Genomic DNA, 16,166 nt, shown 5'->3' on the forward strand with positions numbered 1-16,166 from the left:
ACACACACACACACACACACACAGTATAAACATCAGGCCACTTATGTTATTTGCACTACAAAGAGTGTATCTATTTTGTATGTTTGTATTAAGTGTCCATTTCCTTATAATATTCAGATTTACCATAAATAATTGAACATGCACATGTATTTTAAGTTCCATTAAAGAGGGGGTGGAGGAGGGGTCACACTTAAAAATGTACTTGAAAGTAACGCAATAGTTACTTTCTGAAGTAACTAGTTACTTTTGTAATTTGTAACTGAGTATCTAATTTAGTTACTTTTTGGAAGAAGTAACTAGTAACTGTAACTAATTACTTTTTAAAAGTAACTTGCCCAACACTGCCTCTGGTGATTCCCAACCGTAGCGTACACGTAGTAAAAGACATTTGTTTTTAAACCATCTTGCGGCAGCGTAGATGTAGCCTGAGGTAGATGGCTAGAAGTAGAGGGAAGGCAGGGGAGGGGCTGGCGAGCATCGAGGAGGAAGAAGGACCAGCACACTCAGCTGGCACAGCCCAGCAACAGGGACTATGGCATTTGGGCTCGGTGCCAAGAAAAAGAACAGCTCTGAAGAGAAGCCAAAGTGAATCAGGGCAGGCACGGCCAAAAAGCACCTAATGCTTTTTAAATGTTATTTAGTTGATGGCAGCGGCTGATACAGGTCTACTGTTGGCCCAGTGTTGTATTACAGTCCCTGAGAGCAGAGCCGATGACCTTATGTAGGCTATTCTAAATGGCCGCCCAAACACATTCTGAAGCAAATCTCAGACAGCTGGGTGTTGAAAGGGAATTCCAGTTACAGCATTCAGACGAGGGTACAACGGTAATGCCTCAGTGCAGAAACTTGGCACATATCCTTCTGGTGCCCTATAGGTTAAAGGGTAAGCACAGAGCACATAACATTGGACCGCCAATGTGTGAAGGCTTGAGCATGTGCATGCATATATGTGACAGTGGTTCGTGCACTGTAGCTGTGGATACAAGGTATTATTAAAGTGAAACGTGGCTCCCAGAGGCATAGCGAAGGTTAGGACTCAGTGGAGCCAGTATCTCATGTGGCCAGAGACACCAGCACGGGCCTGTTGAGTGGGACATGGCCCGAGTCCAGCCAAATGGAACACAAAACGCCCCAAACGGTTCGAAACCTGGCCTGGAAAAATAAGAGTGGGATGTAAGGCAAGCCATGTGATTCACAGTAAATATTTGGTCAAAATTAATGAAGGGGCAAAGTCTGCCAAAAAGCCTTTTTCTTTTGACATCCACAGAGGGGAGACTGTGCCCAGTCTGGCATAAAAATTAAATTTCCTTCCGCAGACAACTGCTCACTGGCCTGACTGCTTTCCAGCACCCACTTACCACGTCATCTCTTCAAAACCCATACCAACTGTCCAGGTACACAGTGAATCTAACCAAATGCTGTTTTCTTTTCATGCTGTAACAAAACAAAAACGACTCGGTCATAAATGTATCTTCTACTATCTACTTCCTTAATTTGAGTCTGTCATCTGACAGCAAAAAAAACCCGTCTGAAAACAATATCTAAGAAAACCTGTTCTCTGGAGGGGGAGGGGGGGAGGGGAATTAGAAATGCGCTAGACAGCTGTGATGACAAATGCAAGAGAAGAAATATCCCTTTCACCAACAGCCTTTCAAACTGTTTTTTAAGTGGATATAACCACCCAGAGGTTATCTCCTCTTCTTTCATGGACACTGAGTTTTTATTGATTTCCCCAACCTCCCCCTTTAAAAACTGATCAACATTGAAGCAGCCAATAAAGAGACAGATTTCAGCCTCAACGTTATAAAGTTTAAAATCCATAATTTTTGCTTCATCAGTATCTATCAAGAAGGTGGTAGTGTACCCTGTCCTGCCAAAAAAGAGACAGTAGAACATGAGAGTAAAGTCCATGTATGCTTTTGATGTCTGAATAAAACACCCACATTTCTATCGTGCAAAATTGAAAAGCAAAAGCAAAGAAAAGAGGTAAAAGCTCAGCTCAATCAAAGTCAATGGGTAAAGAAAACGCTTTGAATAATTTTGGCTTTGGCTACCCAGAGAGAGAAAGCCAAATACACTTCAAGATGTTGAAAGGATGAAAGCATTGAGCAGAGGTGGGGGAAGAAGTGAATAGTCTGCTCTGATTAAAGGACATAATGCGTCTGGATAAACACCGGCTGTCAAGACTGAATGTCAGAAAGAATCACAACAGTCAAGTAGGACAGCATTTAACACAAAGTGCCTTCAAACATTTTGCAACAATGTATCAAGTCTTTAAAAAAAAGGTGAGATTACTGAGGCCAAGTGCATGTAGGGAAATGGAGGTGAGGCTCTAAACCTTAAGTGCAACTATGAAGCTTTCGATTAAAAGGTCCCATGACATGGTGCTCTTTGCATGCTTTTATTTAGAACTTAGTGGTCCCCTAATACTGTATCTGAAGTCTCTTTCCCACATTTTAAAACATGTATTAACAACATAAATTATAATGCAGTCTTCTTCACAGAAGATGACATTCAAGTTACAAACAAAACCAATAAAACAGTCATCTGTATGACATGGTGCTCTTTGGATGCTTTTATATAAACCTTAGTGGTCACTTAATACCATATCTGAAGTCTCTTTTATATAGACCTTAGTGGTCCCCTAATGCTGTATCTGAAGTCTCTTTTATATAGACCTTAGTGGTCCCCTAATACCATATCTGAAGTCTCTTTTATATAGACCTTAGTGGTCCCCTAATACTGTATCTGAAGTCTCTTTACCAAAATTCAGCCTTGGTGCAGAATTACAGCCACTAGAGCCAGTCCCACAATGATCTTTCCTTAGTATGTGCCATTTCTGAGTCTGTAGCTTTTGAAGAGGAGGTGGGGGCACAGTGGAGGCTGGGGTGTGGCCATGACAAACTGTCACTTTGCTTGTATGAAAGCCATGATGTCTCTCTCTCATGGGTGGGCCAAAATCTCTGAGCAGGCAGAGCAGAGATAGGGGATGCACTCCCCCTTATGACCTCATAAGGGGCAAGATTCTAGATCGGCTCATCTGAGCATTCTAGCCACTGAGGGACCATAGGCAGGCTGGGGGAATGCATATTAATGTAAATACAAAAACTAATTTGAGTGAAATTTTCATGCCATGGGACCTTTAAGACTTGAAACAAAAAAAACGCAAACACAATCTTGTGCTTAAAGCCTGAAGAACCTGTCGCTCAGCCGGTGTATCAACTGTTTTTCAATTAGAGCTTTCATTGTACAGGCGAGGAGAGCGGACGTGGGAGGAAGAGAGAGTGACTGCATTACAGGGAGGATTGTACAGTGGAAGGAGACGGAAACAGTGACAGGGAGGACTGATAAACAGTTCGCCAATAGAAAAGTTTAGTTTAAAAGCTTTTTTAAAAGGTGAAAATCCAGATGCTTTCAGTGTAGGCCTTAATCAAAAGTATTTTCCTGTTTAAAAAGATTCTATAGTGAAAAAACTTTACAAACCAAAAAGTGGCTGAGTACAGCAAAAGAACAACAGTATGGGATTACTGATTTGTGTTCTTTTTAATAGTGAAATCAGATTTAAGGTAAATGTCACAGATTTGCAGAAAGTGGGTGAGCCTGCTAATAGATCAGGATCAGAGTTTTTCTTCCAGTTCAGAGTAACTGCGCATTTACATGTTGAAAAGGCATCCAGTTATTTCAATCCTCCTCACCATGGTCACAGCTAAATGGTGGGAGCGGCTCCGAAAGCAGTCCTGTTAGTCAATTTCAAGGTTACCTTCTCATTAATTATGTTTTCCAGCACTTTCTCTTAAATAGAGCGCTCCCACTTTTATCCCGGTCTTTATGTGACACGATTAGCCCCCAGGAACTCATAAAGTACATAAAGCTGCTGATGCAGCTCTGGATGAGAGTGGCTTTTCAACATAAATGTCCTAAAGCATCAATTGCACAGTGTTGATTTTTTTAGTTATATAAATAAACAGGAAATAATGTTTGGGGAAGGAGATCCTTGTCAAGAGGGAATCTCAACTACAACAGTGTAGCTAAGAGGGGGAGGAACCAAAGACATTAATCAACTAATTAGCAGTCTCTCTTTTAACTGCTAATTTAATCTATTCCTCTCAGCCTCTTTTGATGGTGTATTTTCCCCTGTCAGTAACCAAAGAGAGGTTTAGCATTTCAAAAAGTGTATCCAGGCCTTGCAATGAGAGGGTAATAGAATGGTCACAGAGGCTGGGAGGAGGCCTGAGCTCCGGGAGAGAGGAAGAAAAGAAGGGTACTGGGGAGAGGCCGTCCTCAATGCCACCTCAGTCTCCCCAGTGGAGAAAAATGAAAGGGAGGCAGGTCTGAGCCTTTTTAAAATGCACAAGGCGGCAGAGCACCCCACGGTAGCATGGCTTCTCCATGACAGCAAAAGCCAGGCCCAGGGCAAGCCTCCTGGGAGTTCCTGAGCATGCACAGTGTAGATACATGAGGGATGTTGGCCATGCTAGCCCACAACCACACCTTCAATGCCACACTGAAGCTTTGTACCAGGACCGTTTATTTACTCAGCACTTTTACACATCAACCTCACCTCTCCCCAGATGTCCACCTTTAAAAGCAAAAACACCACCAGCGTCCTTGCCTCACAGTTTTCCACCACTATCACCCCAATCAGCACATTCGCTGCCGTGAGGGACCAGTAAAAATATGCAATGTGAGCGCAGAGAGTCCGATCAAGAGTATCCCAGAGCTGGAGTATCGTGGTATGTTTGACTGCTCTGTCCTCTCCTTCGTCCTCCGTTCTTCCCCCTTCCACACCCTGGGGTAGCCTTTGTGTAGGTGCACCCCCTCCTCTACACTCCTCACCCACTCTCAGTCCCTCGCAAACCATTCTCTTCCCCTCCTCCATGCCTTACAATCGCCCTGTTAGAGGCGACACAATGCGCCCTCCCCGTCCCCAAAGGCTTTTTCTGCGTGTCGGCCTTCTTCATTCAAGAAAGGCTCTGCACTGGCCAGTCACAAAAAAGGCAAGTCTTAAAAAAAAGAAGAAAATTGGGCCAAAACAAAAAATGCGGGGGATGGGTAACAGGATGAAGAGATTCCTTAAGCCCCCTTTCGCCACCCCACCCCACACAAACACCCTCCCCACCTAGCCGTCTTTCCTTCTCACTCACATCTATATTAGTGGAGTGATGGTGAAACTAATCCACGGTGGAGATTAAGTAAACATGCATATGCGAATCAAACGTGGATTAGCATTATGTAATTTGCTGCGTCTGCAATGCAAACTTTTCGAATTTTCCATAGCAGGAAGCAAAGACAGGGAATTCAAAGCATGCCATTTGTGAACCAAGACCGAAACCAGACAACACCTTTCTCCTCATGAGCAGGTCATTTATCACTCCCGCACCAACTGGCAATAGGGAGTGTTTGTGCTCCACGTCAACTGTCAGAACAAGATGCATTTACTATAAGGACTGACCCATGAGTCTAATATCCTGGAAACGCCTGCTGCCTTCTAGTATCAGCCCGTCCAGACTAAAAAGCTTATATGAAGTTATGTTCCAGAGTATTCTTAGCGTGGACGGCTTAACTCTGTCTGGCTATACGTTTGTAGAGCTTAGATTGACAGACAATTTGACAAAGTGATACTTGCTAAATACGTCACAACATTATCAGCGAGCAGTGAGCATAACTCTCCTCAAGCGTCTAAACTCAAGCCTGGTGAGACATCGCAGTTAATTCCTGAGGAATGTGAGACGCACACGGCGTTGAGATGCACCCTCGTTTTTTCATAAAAATGATCTGAATCTTCTGATTCTCCGTGCAGACATGCGTATCAGCAAAGCTGCAGCCACGGCAAATTACAAACTATTGATGTCAGATGGATTTGTTAATTAATCCAATTAAGCAGCGCTTTGAGGTCATTAGGGGAAGAGCAGTTGGGGAAAGCAGATCATTAAGAGTCACCGTCTAATTATTTGCCCTAAAACTAACTGCTTTGAAATGTTTATCTCGTCAGTCATTAATGACTTAGCCACGGTTCTCATGAACAGGAAGAGGAGACGGGATGCCCTCCCACATTCCTCCATGTGGTTTCACTAAGCCAAAGTCGGCCTAATCCTGGATCTTAGGGTGTAAAACCCTGCTTGATTTGGATTAGGATCAGATTAATGTGTATTGGTGAGAGTTATAGAGATACAGCTTAATGGGCACTGTTGCCTCACACAGGTGTGAGATTTTTAAACTCAGGGAAAACAGCAGACCCGAGAATTTCCCATTATGTCTCTCATGACACCCACTGCCCTCACCTAACATCAGATCAGAGGGTTAAACTCTCTGAAACAACATGATTTGGGGGCTATTTGGAATACCAAAACACTATTTCAAAAGCCTGATACAGAAAAGTGGGTAACTGCGAGAGATCTTGAAGGGACGAGGCTGTCTTTAATGACTGTTTTCAAAAATTGCCATGTGAAAGGTAACCGTAAAGACAGACAGGAGACAGAGATGGGTCTCACCTGTGGTCGCTAGGCATTAATTGGCCCTGAAACCTGGTGTGTCCTGTCATAATGTCGTGGTGTAGGAGGTGGAAGGGCTCTGCAATTTATCAGCACTTAAAAGTCAATTTGTCAAATCTCAACAGCTACGTGCTGCTGGGGCTGATTAAACAGGGCACCACTCCCACAGCCCTGCACTATACACACTCACACTTAGGCTACAGCTACACTACTAGGGTTTCATTTTCAAGGGGAGTTTAGAGACAAAAACAATCTGTTTTTTCTAATCTTGGTCCATATTAACACATCTGGCAACCATATCAAAAGAGATTGTCTGAGCTACTCCGTGGTTGAAAATCATGAATGTGTACTGTAAGTTGATAATACGGAAAATACTTTGGAGGAAGAACCACAATGGCAAAAAGTAAGAGCAGGGATTTGTTTGCTCTAAACCGATGACGAGGTGGAACTGTTACTAAAAGGTATGTAAGCCTAACTAACATAAGACTGACTGACGTGCATCGTCATTTCCAAAGGTCTCTGTTTGTGCCCGTCCAGGCTACAAGGCATCACCAGAATGTACCAACCAAAACAGGGGCAGCAGTGTATCCAAATGTCTGTTACAGGGACTCGGAAACGCCATAGTGATGAGTACAAGGCTGTAAACTAACAATCATTTTAAGGGCAAAATGTAGAAGTAGCCTTATACATGTTGCTATGCTATATCATCACCCAAAAAGTTGTACATTTCTAAAAGGAAAGGGTGTCATTTTGAGTGGGAAAGGTACTGCCACCTCTTGTCCTCATCTGAATGGTAGCTCTGAGGTGAGTAAAAGTTCTGATGAGCACTTGGAGGAGAGATAACAACCATTTAGTGTATAGCAGAAGGACGGATCACCTGATAACAGGGCCAGACACGCTAGATGGAGGTATCAATTTACAAGCTTCAGACAGAGCAAGGCGGCAATAAGCAAGTCAACACAAGTGTGACAGGGGCAAAGGTCACCTCAGTTCTCTGCCTCAATTCCACACATACAAGAAGTATAAAAATACTTTTACAAGCAGGCCAGCAGTGTGAAAATAATCTTATTTGATCTACATAGATGTCACTAAATACCCAAAAGAGTTTGCATCAGAGATTTGATACCTTCCCTACACTGGAATGAAGTTGTTAACCTTCCAATTAGCAGCATCTATGAAATCTTTTTCTACCAATTGGCGTGTAATACAATTTTCCTGACACTGGTGTCTAATCCACGACCAATCCGATGAGTATCTGCTGTCCAGTCCATCTCTACTAGCAGGCCTCGTATTCTCACGCCTCTCCCCAGGAAACCTCCCCAGACATCCCCACAGCTAGGCGTAATTGGAAACCCTGGTGTCTGACGGGCTCTCACAGGACAGGACCATTAGCGGCTCAGCCTAGGCTCAGGACCCGGCCCAGGGTGGAGCAGATGAAGCCATCACCCGGCTGAAAAACGCTCACCTCTGACCCTACTTCCTGTTTAGGTGCTACAGTGTTTCTTCAAACGAATGTGTTGTCACAGTCACATTTCTGCCTCTCTACTGAAAACAAAAACCCAGTTCAGAAGCTCAAAAACATTTGAATGCAGATGATGAAAAAAAACTCGATAACTTGACGAATGCGGCCATCTGGCACCGAATTTAGACCTTTCAGCATGATTGAGATCCCACTACCATTTAAATGTTGTCTTAAGTTGTGTTTTCTGTATAGGCCTTTCTTTGTGTAAAATGCCCCACTTGCTCCCATTCAGGCTGCACTTTTCCTAAGGATTTATAATGGAGTGGCGGGCATTTGCTTCCTCATAACTCAGAAGCAACTGACCTGGAAACCCCCAGCTATCAAGGCAAGGATCTCCATAAAGACATCCATGTGGTGATTGAGGAGGAATAATGTGTTGGATAACAGGGAACGAGACAAGCAGCATCATAGGACAACGACAAAGTGACACCAGGCAGCCGGAGCTGCACACAAGCTGAATAAATGGCGTAAAGCTGTATTCAAACAAGACCAAGAGTCAGTGGAAGAAATCAACCCACAAATGACAAATAAGGGCCTATGTTGTTTAAAGTGCTGCAGATTTTTTATTTTTTTTATTTTAAATGTTGCACTCAGCAATAAGCGTCATGCCTGGGCAGAATGGTGACATACTGTACATGGAAGCATGGTCTCCATAGGGGCTGGGGCTGTCTGTATGACCGATGATAGCTGCTCTCTCCACGGATCCCACATGGCTTCAGCACTTTGTGTGTGACTTTATGTGTGCTCAGCTCTAAAAAGTTACACAACCCCGTTACCCTGAGAGTTGACGTTTTTTTGGCCAGGGGAGAAAATGTCATTGTTGTGTATCAGAATGTTGCCTTCCTCATTTTAAAGCATGAGACTGAACACACAGCAGAGATGAGCTTCTCAGAAACATCTCACCAAGGCTTAAAACACATTGTTTGACAGAAGTCCAATGTTCAAAAAGGCTTCTATGATTGGGAATGTCAATGCCACCTTTTGCCCTGGAGCAACCATTTCTCACTAAGAAAGCATTAATTATTTTAGTAATGCATTTTGATACTTGAAATATGAAATAGGAAAGGGTTTTTGTTCTGTGTGTAGCCTACTATAGTCTAATTCAATAATAGCACAAGGTCAGTAGCTTTACAGAGAATTAAAGAGCTAAATGGGGATTTCTTTTCTTCACGTCTGACTTTAATTTTTGTCACTTGTAAAATCCAAATAAAAAGCTGTAGCTACCAGAAGTCTTCTAAATGACGATCAGTGACTTACCTGAGCACACATGGAGAATTCCTAACAGAAATACAAATCCAATGGAAGTTGGAGACATCATTCAACGCCTCTCTTATGAGAATTGTTCTTGTGTAATCCAAATTATTCAAAAAGAAATGCAGGCATCCGCTCCTTCATGTCAAACTGCAAAAAAATTTTTAGAATCCAGAGTAAAAAAAAAAAAAAAATGTAACCCCCAGATTTTAGTTTGTGAGTTACAAAAAGCAAAATACCAAAAGTCAACAGTCCAGGAGCAGTTTATCCAGAGCCTGTTCTGGCTTCTTGTTGTGGATGAGAAGAAGGCTTCAAAAGATGAGGGGGGGAAGAATAATAGCCTAATGTAAAAACAGTTCCAAACTGGTTTCAACACATGCTCTGTTTCAGTAGGTCTGCTGAACTGAATAATATTATGTGTTAAAACTAAGATAGAAAAAATCTCTCCTTTCTTTGAATTCAGCCCGTAGCGGCAGTGCGCTCAGACGATCTCATTCAAATCATTAAGTTCCTTTGTGCAAAAAAAATAAACAAATTGATAAATCCACTGGAACTGAAAAAGTTAAGGCAAAAGTGAGTGAAATAACGCTGTAGTCCACGCTGAAAGGCTCTGTCCTTGCAGTCACATTATTTCAGTCCAGCTCTCACTTGAGATCGGAAACTTTGCGAGTTTAGTCTCCCGTCCTCCCTCATCCACCAGATCCAGACACAAGATCAGGGCAACTTTTCCATCACTTTCCCCCCCGGTTCTCCTCTGCTGCCACTCCGACTGATCCTGGTGCGCGTCGCAGACCCCCGGACCTCAGGCGAGAGGGGGGGAACACGGATTCATATTCACAGCATTTCATTCAAGGAAAGCGGAATGCCTCGGCAATTGGTATGCGCCTTTCTACCCCCTCCATAGACCCGACAACGTTTCCCAGAGAGGAAATTTAACCTCTTCCCGCCCGGATCCCACTGAGCTGCGCACACTGGCAGCCTGCTGCCTTTGCTTCAGCTGTGTCCAACAATAAGAGACACCTTAAAACTATTACGACATGTTGGTTTTTGTATTAATTTTTATTTTCTGCGGTTCACGACTGAAAACCAATGTAACAGCATACTCCAGTGATATTCCTTTTGGGACTTTCACCGTGCGTTTTTGGAGCGTAATAGTTATTATAGAATGATTCTATATAGCCTAGTTGAGGGTTTTGTTATGTCTACTGTGGTAGCCCATTAATAATTCAGTATGATAAATACTACTTGTTTTTTTATCCTTCTGAAATGTAGCCTATAACAGGAAAACTAAACTCAAACTGTCCTAACGTGAATTATTGTGTACCATTTTCTTTAAAAAAAAAATCTTTTGTTTGATTTGTGCCTTTTGTCTACATGCGGGCCTTTATTGCCTGTGTTAGACACTTCATTCATAACATTTCCAAACAGCAGCCCGTTTCCGACAAGCATATATATTATGTTCCAAACATACAGTTAATGCGCATTAATGCACCACGACTACATATGGTTACGTAAAATCGGACTATTGCACTATGATCCATGCTCCTATTTTGATATTTTCACCAATGTGACATAACTCCAAACTCCAATGAACCCGATCTTTCTCTGCGATGGTGTCATAACCTCTGAGTCATAACAAGCTTTTCACACAAGGTACTTCTCGTACATCTGGGAAATATAATTTCTAACTAAGAAAAGTTATTTGCACTAAAAGATCTAAAAAAGGAGGGGGGAAGGGGGGGGGTTGAACATGAATGACAAAAAAAAAAAAGAACAGCTGAAAGTCTTTCAGATTTCCACAGTTGAGAGCTGGGGCTCCACTGGACATTAGTTACCAAACAGCGCCTTCCAGTGGAGGTTGCCAAAACTAATCTTAGAAGACCCGTTTTCACCAGAGGGGAAAAAAACGACATATGGCATGTCAGCCTGGTGACACATTAGTCATCAAAACTAGGCTTAAAATGTGTCATGTTTCAAATTCTCCTCAGAAATAAAAGTATAAATAGCCAAAGTAAGCATATCATTTACCCACAGGACCATAAGAACACTCCATTGAGCGTATTGTTCAGCAAAAACACTAATGCAGCACTTTAAACAGAATAAGTCGTTCTTATACAAATGAATCAAAGATCTATTCACCCAAAACTGGTGCTTTTTATCAACAGTAGCAGTAGATTCAGCACCCTGCTGTTTGCTATAAATGTATCCATTTTAATCTGAATTTTAAAACCCTGCGGATCCATTTCAGCCACCCTGCATGTCTCTGGGCACCAGTTTGAGACCCCTGCTGGAGTGTGCATGATGATGAATGCTACCCGCCTGACATATTCAGACAAAAGTCTGGCTTTCAACTCTGACCATGTTTTGATTTCTCATTCATCCATGTGTGCATTATACACTCCATTCCCACTTGGTCCTCATGTGCCCTGTTTTCCTGAAAGCTTGTACAGCCCTGGATCTGTAAAGTGGCTGTTCAGCTGAATACCACCAATTGAAGAACACAATTTCCTCTATCCAGCAGCAGGGAACTGTAACATAGAAGTAATTATCAGCAAAGTCCTCAATTAAACCCAACAGAATAGGAGGGGATCTAAAAGAGCTGGTTGGTACAAGAACATGCACGCATTTACAACTTTTAAAATAGCAAAGCAAATAAAAAGAAAAAGGATACTGTGGCCAGGGTCATAAAGGTCCAATGACATAGTGCTTTTTAGATGCTTTTATATAGGCCTTAATGGTCCCCTAATACTGTATCTGAGGTCTCTTTTATATAGACCTTAGTAGTCCCCTAATACTGTATCTGAAGTCTCTTTTATATAGACCTTAGTGGTCCCCTACTACTGTATCTGAAGTCTCTTTTATATAGACCTTAGTGGTCCCCTAATACTGTATCTGAGGTATCTTTTATATAGACCTTAGTGGTCCCCTAATACTGTATCTGAGGTCTTTTTTATATAGACCTTAGTGGTCCCCTAATACTGTATCTGAAGTCTCTTTTATATAGACCTTAGTGGTCCCCTAATACTGTATCTGAGGTCTCTTTTATATAGACCTTAATGGTTGCCTAATACCGTATCTGAAGTCTCTTTTATATAGACCTTAGTGGTTCCCTAATACCATATCTGAAGTCTCTTTTATATAGACCTTAGTGGTCCCCTAATACCGTATCTGAAGTCTCTTTTATATAGACCTTAGTGGTCCCCTAATACTGTATCTGAAGTCTCTTTTATATAGACCTTAGTGGTCCCCTAATACCGTATCTGAAGTCTCTTTTATATAGACCTTAGTGGTCCCCTAATACCATATCTGAAGTCTCTTTCCCAAAATTCAGCCTTGATGCAGAATTACAGCCACTAGAGCCAGTCTCACAATGAGCTTTCCTTAGTATGTGCCATTTCTGAGTCTGCAGCTTTTAAGAAGGGGGGGGGGGGGGGGCAAGGTGGAGGGTGGGGGTGTGGCCTTGACCAACTACCACTTTGCTCAATTGAAAGCCATGATGTCTCTCTCATGGGTGGGCCAAATTCTCTGGGCGGGCAAAGCAGAGAAAGAGGAGGTAACCTTGCCTCTTATGACCTCATAAGAGGCAAGATTCCAGATTGGCCCATCTGAGCTTTCATTTTCTCAAAGACAGAGCAGGATACCCAGGGCTCGGTTTACACCTATCACCATTTCTAGCCACTGGGGGACCATAGGCAGGCTGGGGGAACGCATTTTAATGTTAAAAAACCTCATTGTGAAATATTCATGCTTTAACAGTGCTGTCGTCTCTCTTGACATCTGACTCAGAGAATGACAGGACAGGATTATGCACAAGGTAGAAAAAGAGACTGAGGTCAGTAAAAGGTACTGGCATTATCATACAGTTACATTTTAAAGAATCTCCTAAAGAGTATGCATATGATTATACCATTATTTGCACTTTGCCCATGGCCATTCCTCTGTCAACACATTTTCATACTGTAGATTAATGTTGCATCAAAGCCTTTTGTATTGAACTGTTTGGTTCCACCCTCCTTCTACAGTTGGTGAATAAAAAATAAAAAATCCCCACACTAAGCACAAGTCCTGACGACCGAGCTGTGTGAACAGCGACGCTTTCTCCTCTCTCCTTCCCCTCCCGCGCAACCGTGATCAGACCAGCAGGAAAACTGACATATTGTCAGGGCTGGGACGGCAGCGGCGGCAGCAGAGAGCTTTTAACACCAAAGTCATTTTCACACAAAAAAACAACTTTCAAGAATATACAAGGCACAGAAGGAATGAAACTCGCCCATCTCAGCCAACAAAGCACTAAAAGGCTTTGATGCTTTAACAACCAGTAGAGAGAAGAACAAAAACAACTTTGGATGATGTCAAAGATTTGAGGAGTCTTTTTTAAATTTTTTTTTTTAGATAACAGTTATGTAAGATAGCATTCTTTTTGGTACTCACTGTGAACAAACTGGTTACATTTGTGTGGTTTGTTGTGGGAGTGCCTCAAAGTCTGGTGGTTTTGGTGACGTCCAAAATGATCAGGCAGCCTTTTGCACCAGTGAGACGTCTGTGAGCCAGCGAGGCGATGGGCCCCGTGCGGACCCTGGTGGTCTTTAGGAACTCCCAGCATGACCAGCATGGCAAACAGCACCACCAGCAAACACACAGTCCGCATGGTGATGTGTGTGGAAACCACAGAGACAATAGACGTGCATACACCTATCATAAAAACGCACCTCGCTTCACCGTTCACTGGCTGCACACTTCTTTGAAAAGTGGAAAATAATTAAAATCCAATCCAAAAATCCTCAAAAACAGCAACGAGCTGCAAAGACTGCCGCACTGCCCACCAAGAGCCCTTCATGCTGCTACCCTTGAGATCTGCCAAATACATAAACCCCTGCAGTCTTGGCCAGTCTCCTAAACCCAGTGACAATGTTTCCCCCCAGTGTACGATGGGATCCTAATGAGGGCAACTCTATATACAATGTGCATAGTGAAGTTCACTCCCCTCTCCATCACACCATGCCATCTCTGAATGGAGAGACTGTCTCTCATCATCCCGGCCTTTATTTCACTGGTAGTTCTCCTTTTAATATTCAAAAGGAGTGTGTGGATGTTGCGTCTTTTGGTATGATGTTTCTATGCATGCAGCAGGACGGGGGATCCTGTAGGCTACATGCTGAGTCCCTTTTCACATGTGTAGACCTCCTCACAAAAACCTAGGCCCCCTCAGTATAGAGGTGATGGGGTGACACACAGGCGGGTAAGGCGATGAGCCCACATTCCCTTTTCTCTGACTAAGACTATTAAATGCCTTTCATTCCCATCTCGCCAGCGCACCAAACAAGACGGCTTAAAACAAAACCTCTCTCCTTCGAAAAGAGACTCCCTGTTGAGAGGAAAACAAAACACTTTTTCCCGATAGACGGAAAAGTAAGACCACTTTCCCATCCTCCAGAAAAAAAGATTTTGGGGGGGATTTCACACTCAGCAGGCTGATGTTTTACCTCCTGAATGTGTTAGAAAGTAAACAGAAACTTTTTGAAGTTGCAGTTCGTGTCACCTTGGACAGAATGTAGCAGTCAGAGGTACAGTATGTTTGAGCTCCCTTCACAGGCAGTTTAGTTGAATGGTCTCCATACTTAACTTGGCTCACATTCACTGTCTTTTATCATTCCTGTCCTGTCCTTGAGGAGACATCCTTTTATTTATTCTTTGTGTCACTTTTCTTTTCATAAGACAGCAATTCAAATTTGTCGTCTTTGTGAGTTGGCAATAGCTAGCCCATACCCAAGGTGTTTCGGAAAGATAAACATGAATAACATGAGGTAAAAGGACTGTTTGGTTGAGCTCCTTTAGCTTTTTCTAAGACAATCAGTAAATAGCCACAGGGTAACTTTGTCCTGCTTTGATTTAGGGCTGTAATTCATTTTACAGTTACACAAGTAGCCCATCACAAATCAGAAGCAGTATCTAAGATGAACAAGTCCGGAGTGCAAGTCTCTCTGGGCTGTTTTATGCCCATAAACAGACATTAAGCTGTGTGGAATATGTAAGGCGATGCGATAAAGCTCTGGCTGAACAACGGCATCGATTTCCATCATCTTACAGCCCTGTTCTCTTCTCCCCACCAGCCTCAATGGGACCAACGGCTTAAAATAAAGGAGCGTAAACATATGGAATTGCATTTACTCAACTGAGCCGAAACGAGACGTTTTATGCAATCTCGTGCAACATCTGGAAATGTCTCTTTTTTTTTTTAAACTTCCTGTAAAAAGTAACTGTTGCATGATTAATAAGTGTGGTCACTCAAATCTGCCGGACATATCATGTTCAATGAAGACTGATTTGTCATGCAGTGGGCATACATGCTCTGTCATGGCTCTCTTGAGAACCAAATGATTTTCAGATGGCATGATTGTTAACATAGGGTAGACAGAATGAAAGGAAGGGGGTGGGAGACAAATGATGTGAGGGAGGAGAGGAGAGATGACCTGAAGTCGTGAGGAAGTTAGATCCCATTGGTGTTAACTGTGTCACTGGCTAAAGGAGGCCACAAATCATTTCTGAGTGGTTGCTGAGGGAGTGGTAAAGCTCCTGGAGGACAATCCATGCTGTAGCAAAGCACAAGCCCCAGCCATCAAAAGAAATATTGGACTAGAAATGACTTCCTGTAGTGTTTCTCACTGCAGACCAGCCAAACATTTAGATCCCTGTCCATTCTAAAAAAACTTGTGTGACTTGTGATTAGAGGTATAGGACTGCCAAAAAGTACAAATGGCATAGTTAAGATGAAATCATATGGGCTCCTCACGTGTGTCTTTAATACAGATAAGAGCCAAACGACTTGAATGAGTTGAATTAAAAATCACAGCTGGCCAGTCTGACTAAAGCCAACCATATGTAGACCTTGACACAGATCAGAA

The 16,166-nt window shown here is 42.7% G+C and overlaps 1 protein-coding gene across 4 annotated transcripts in view; it reads right to left on the minus strand.

The window, feature by feature from the left end:
• Positions 1-16,166, minus strand: part of robo1 (roundabout, axon guidance receptor, homolog 1 (Drosophila)) — a 385,111-nt gene that overhangs the window by 152,599 nt on the left and 216,346 nt on the right. The window contains exon 1 of one of the 4 annotated variants that reach the window (XM_032502168.1): positions 9,271-10,203. The exons of the other annotated variants lie outside the window; for them this stretch is intronic. Coding sequence (XP_032358059.1) covers positions 9,271-9,331 — 61 coding nt within the window. The 5' untranslated portion in view covers positions 9,332-10,203. Of the gene's footprint in view, positions 1-9,270; positions 10,204-16,166 lie in introns of those variants that run through there. 4 annotated transcript variants of the gene reach the window in all.

Source organism: Etheostoma spectabile, chromosome 3 (assembly GCF_008692095.1).
Source record: "Etheostoma spectabile isolate EspeVRDwgs_2016 chromosome 3, UIUC_Espe_1.0, whole genome shotgun sequence".
Classification (NCBI taxonomy): domain Eukaryota; kingdom Metazoa; phylum Chordata; class Actinopteri; order Perciformes; family Percidae; genus Etheostoma; species Etheostoma spectabile.